The sequence below is a fragment of the Limulus polyphemus genome, unplaced genomic scaffold (assembly GCF_000517525.1).
Source record: "Limulus polyphemus unplaced genomic scaffold, Limulus_polyphemus-2.1.2 Scaffold9658, whole genome shotgun sequence".
NCBI lineage: Eukaryota > Metazoa > Arthropoda > Merostomata > Xiphosura > Limulidae > Limulus > Limulus polyphemus.
The window spans coordinates 14,405-19,425 of NW_013675268.1; the positions used below are offsets into that span (position 1 = coordinate 14,405).

The 5,021-nt window shown below is 34.7% G+C and overlaps 1 protein-coding gene across 1 annotated transcript in view; it reads right to left on the reverse strand.

Annotated features, from left to right (window-relative positions):
• The window catches only part of LOC111083468, an 18,274-nt gene extending 13,482 nt beyond the window's left edge, over nt 1-4,792 (reverse strand). The window contains exons 1-2 of the mRNA XM_022380008.1: nt 4,698-4,792; nt 823-941 (exon numbers count right to left, since the gene is read on the reverse strand). Of these exons, the coding sequence (XP_022235716.1) occupies nt 823-941; nt 4,698-4,761 (183 nt within the window). The 5' untranslated portion in view covers nt 4,762-4,792. The remainder of the gene's footprint in view (nt 1-822; nt 942-4,697) is intronic.
• Nucleotides 4,793-5,021: the final 229 nt, after the last annotated feature.

The following is a 5,021-nucleotide window of genomic DNA, read 5'->3' on the forward strand; positions in this document are numbered from 1 at the left end:
TTAGAACAACTGTAAACTAGTGAACGTTTCTAACTTCCGTTAGAACAACTGTAAACTAGTGAACGTTTCTAACTTCCGTTAGAACAACTGTAAACTAGTGAACGTTTCTAACTTTGCTAGAACATCTGTAAACTAGTGAACGTTTCTAGCTTCCGTTAGAACAACTGTAAACAGAAGCACTTTTAAACTAGTGAACGGTTATAATTCGTGCTGGTGATGTTTAAATCGTAACTAACTGATTGGTTGTTGTTAAGACTATTTTACGACCTTTAGATAGAGCACTGCAGATACACAGGTTTAACTGTTGACTGGTCTGTATCTAAAGATGTTTGTGTTGTATATATATTAATGTATATTTTCTCCCACAAAAAATAAAATATTTATATAAAATAACTAACAAATTACAAAAGTTATTCATCTCTTGTAGTTTAGTATTCATGTCATAAAAAGGCAAAAATACCGGTCAAACATTTGGATATATTTATTACCACTAACGCGCATGCTCACATATTCTTAGTACATTATATTACTATTTTTTTTCTGGTACCGCACTGAAGAGGTGTTCACGAAATAACAATTTTATTCAGGGTTAAGCACAAAGCTGCCCAATGGGCTAGCTATGCAGTGTTCATTGGAGGGATCGATCCACGAATTTTAGCGTTCTAAGTCTTCAAGCTTACCGCCGAGTCATCGGGAATGAGCGTCACTCAAGATACAAACGAACCATGGGTGTGTAGAAAATGAGGCTTATATGAACTCAATCGTGTTTCATTTATTTTTGTCTGACAAAAGTTTTTATTAATTAAGTCTTCTGTTACTTACACTCCGAGAATCCGTTCTGTGAATCAATACGGTATGGTGATCAGAACCATCCAATGACCTTTGACCTAACGATCCTCTTCGTCTGTCCGGGTCAACTGAATGTCGTCTCAGAAAGGCACCTATATAATAGGGAAAAACAAAGTGTTCAAAGAAACCCCTGTAAAGACAACAGGCAATGAACAGGTGTTCTGGATTTACTGAAAACTGTTAATAAAAACAGTTTATTTTAAGTAAATTACCCTTATATAAACAACACCCTTCCCCCAAAAGTAAACAGAAACTTAAAACAGATCATAAAACTTCACACAAAACAATGCACTTCTGTAACAATGTAGCTTTGAATTGTGCAATAACAAAAGTAAACATTGTACGCCTGCAATAATATAATGTTGTAGAATAAAGTCAAATAATGCACTTCTGTAATAACTTAGCCTGGAATTGTGCGATAAAAAAGTTAAACAATAATTTCAACACTAATGAAAGTGTAACTTAGAATCTAAATATGATGAATTGTTAAATGAAGTAAACACAGGTTTTAAAGAACCGGGTGATTACAAAAAGAAGTTGGACATTTAAAAGTGAAATTTTTGTAAACAGGGAAGATTTCAAACTTCACATACAGTGGTAATAGTTAAGAAGGTAGTTACTGCTTTAGACATAGGATCGAAACCTCACACGCAATAGCTTATAAAACCAAGAATGAAAGAAGAAATGAACAAGGAAGGAAGCAGAATTTGGTAATCAGGAACACAATATGTATCAGTAAATGAACATTTATCATCATTTGTCAAAAATTTAAGTCATAAGGCGTGGAATATTAAACGTTATTAATATTAAATTTATTTAACATTATTATTTAATATTAAACAGACATTATTATTGGTTAAGAATGCTAGAAGGTTTATCCGAGAGGAAGAACATTTCAATGAAACATTATAAATTAATTGTAATATAATGTATTTATATTTACTTTTGATGGCATGGCTGATTATACGGAAAATAAAATTGTTGGTTTATCAAAACATTTGCAATGAACATGGATGAAATATTACATGAATTATTGTGCATAAAATTAAATGTTACTTGTTTAGTACTTGATTTATACATGATAATTTAATGTTTAAATATTCAAGGTGATTCTGATTATTTTTGAAATTGACAAGACAGAAACGATTAAAGCATTCCAGCCTATATCAAAGAGGGAATATCATTTGAGGTGTATCAAAGTTTACTGATTTTAAATAAGGACATTAAATTAACAGGATTAAGACCTAACGGTTTTAATTTAGGTTGTGTCTCTGTAGGTTACGTGAAAAGCATGTAGGTGACTTGGACAATTTAATCTATTATAAACAATTGTACTTTGTCAACAAGAGTAACAGAAAACAACAATACATTTATTGAGTATGCTGTTCAGCTTTAAAATTGTTGAAGTAAAAGTTTATTGTAGTTTTTTATTTAATTCATTCTTGTGATATCTTAGATAGGAAACAACTTATAGGAAACAAGAGTAACAGAAAACAACAATACATTTATTGAGTATGTTGCTCAGCTACTAATCATTATTGTAGGTTTTTTATTTAATTCATTCTTGTGATATCTTAGATAGGAAACAACTTATAGGAAACAAGAGTAACAGAAAACAACAATACATTTATTGAGTATGTTGCTCAGCTACTAATCATTATTGTAGTTTTTTATTAAATTCATTCTTGTGATATCTTAGATAGGAAACAACTTATAGAAAAATCAGTAACAAATAATTATACAATAAACTGTGCTATAACAGTTAAACAACGCACTCTGTGATGATTTAGCGTTGAATTGTGGTATAACAATTAAACAACACACCTCTGTGATGATTTAGCGTTGAATTGTGGTATAACAATTAAACAACACACCTGTCTGATGATTTAGCGTTGAATTGTGGTATAACAATTAAACAACACAACTCTGTGATGATTTAGCATTGAATTGTGCTATATCAATTAAACAACACACCTGTGTGATGATTTAGTGTTGAATTGCGCTATAACAATTAAACAACGCACCTGTGTGATGATTTAGTGTTGAATTGTGCTATAACAGTTAAACAACACATCTCTGGTTTTCAGGGTTAATACGGTAAAAACAAACAAATATTTAATTAAAAAGGAAAAACTGTTTTCTTAGTGCAAAGTTCTGTCTGTACTCCGTCCACCACGGGGAATCGAACCTGGATTTTAGCGTTGTAAGTTCGTAAAATTACTGCTGACCCACAAAATAAAAACTATTTACGATAGCTTGTTCTGGCTAAGGGATTTAGTGCGAAAAACTTTAGGTTTGACGGACAGCACGTGCACGCGACTTTTCTCTTCCAAAAAATCCACTTATTGTGAAACGTTTCCAAAAGATATTGGTTTTTTATAAATCAACACAAACTGCTGGTTTCGTATGTAAAACAACGTTGTCCGTAGTGTGCACTCAAACTGTATGTAAAACAACGTTGTCCGTAGTGTGCACTCAAACTGTATGTAAAACAACGTTGTCCGTAGTGTGCACTCAAACTGTATGTAAAACAACGTTGTCCGTAGTGTGCACTCAAACTGTGTGTAAAACAACGTTGTTAGTAGTGTGCCCTCAAACTGTGTAACAACGTTGTTAGTAGGTGCAATCAAACTGTGTGTAAAACGACCTTGTTCGTAGTGTGCACTCAAACTGTGTGTAAAACAACGTTGTCCGTAGTGTGCACTCAAACTGTGTGTAAAACAACGTTGTTAGTAGTGTGCCCTCAAACTGTGTAACAACGTTGTTAGTAGTGTGCACTCAAACTGTGTGTAAAACAACGTTGTCCGTAGTGTGCACTCAAACTGTGTGTAAAACAACGTTGTCAGTAGTGTGCACTCAAACTGTGTGTAAAACAACGTTGTCAGTAGTGTGCACTCAAACTGTGTGTAAAACAACGTTGTCCGTAGTGTGCACTCAAACTGTGTGTAAAACAAGGTTGGAGCATTTTAAAGATAGAAGAAAATACACAGAGTAAGGTTAAACGGTGTATTTGTTTGTTGTTTAGCACAAAGCTACACAATGGGTTATCTGTGACCTGCCGACAGCGGGTTCCAAAACCTAGTTTTTGGCGTCATAAGTCCTAAGATGGAAAGTCTGACAAGAAGCCTACCTTCCAGAAAAGCCGACAGGGACGCAGAAAATATAGGTTGGTTCAGTCAACTTTCCATCAGTACCTACCACGAAAACGTTACATGGTAATACATTTATATTAAAACGTCATAGGTTGGTTCAGTCAACTTTCCATCAGTACCTACCACGAAAACTTTACATGGTAATACATTTATATTAAAACGTCAAGTTTCATGCAGCGCCATAGATGAACAAACGAGCACGTTTCTTGGAGGTTTCCATTCCGATACCCACCATCGATAGGTTTGTATCGATCTGAGAAGTAACCATCACACTTCACCCCATACAGTAGTCGAAGTTACGGAGTATCAGAATAAAAAAAACACGTGGCCCTGATTCAAACAGTTTAACAACATCAACTTTCAATTTTTTACAGCTGGAATCTGGACCGGAAGATCAGACATTATTACTGAAACAACTCACTCCACTTCCCTAGCACTAATTGCAGAGTCTGAAAAGTTCTCGGGTTACTTTAACCTGGATCTTATCTAACCTTCTAATAACAAGTTAAAATTTACCCCGGACTTTGGATAACCTTAATAGAAATCCGAGTCTATTGACAGGGTTAGTTTTTTTTTTTTTTGAAGCTACCTAAATAATGTTTACCGAAAACAAATTCATATTTGACAGAATATAAACCACAGAATCTTATCACTGAAGGCCCAGATTATTGTCTAAATAAACACAGTCTTACTGACCTGGACGACTCGGAAGAGAAAACTTTCGGGCATCCCACAGTGATCCCTTTCTAGGTGTTACCATAATTCCAAACTATCACGTGGTGTAGTCAAGCATCCATAGGTCACAGAACGTAAACCCCGTAAAAAAGTAACGTTTTGTTTAATTTACACGGAGAAACAAAATCACGGCTGGGTCTAGAGTATCGCTACTACCAATCCTAGTGTGTGACAGGAAAGCTTGACGTCACGGGATAGGGCGGAGCCTCATCTGAGCTGATTTCATCTGAATGGCGGAAAGCTCGAGTGCGTCACAAAAACGAGCGCATTCTACGCTCGTGAACA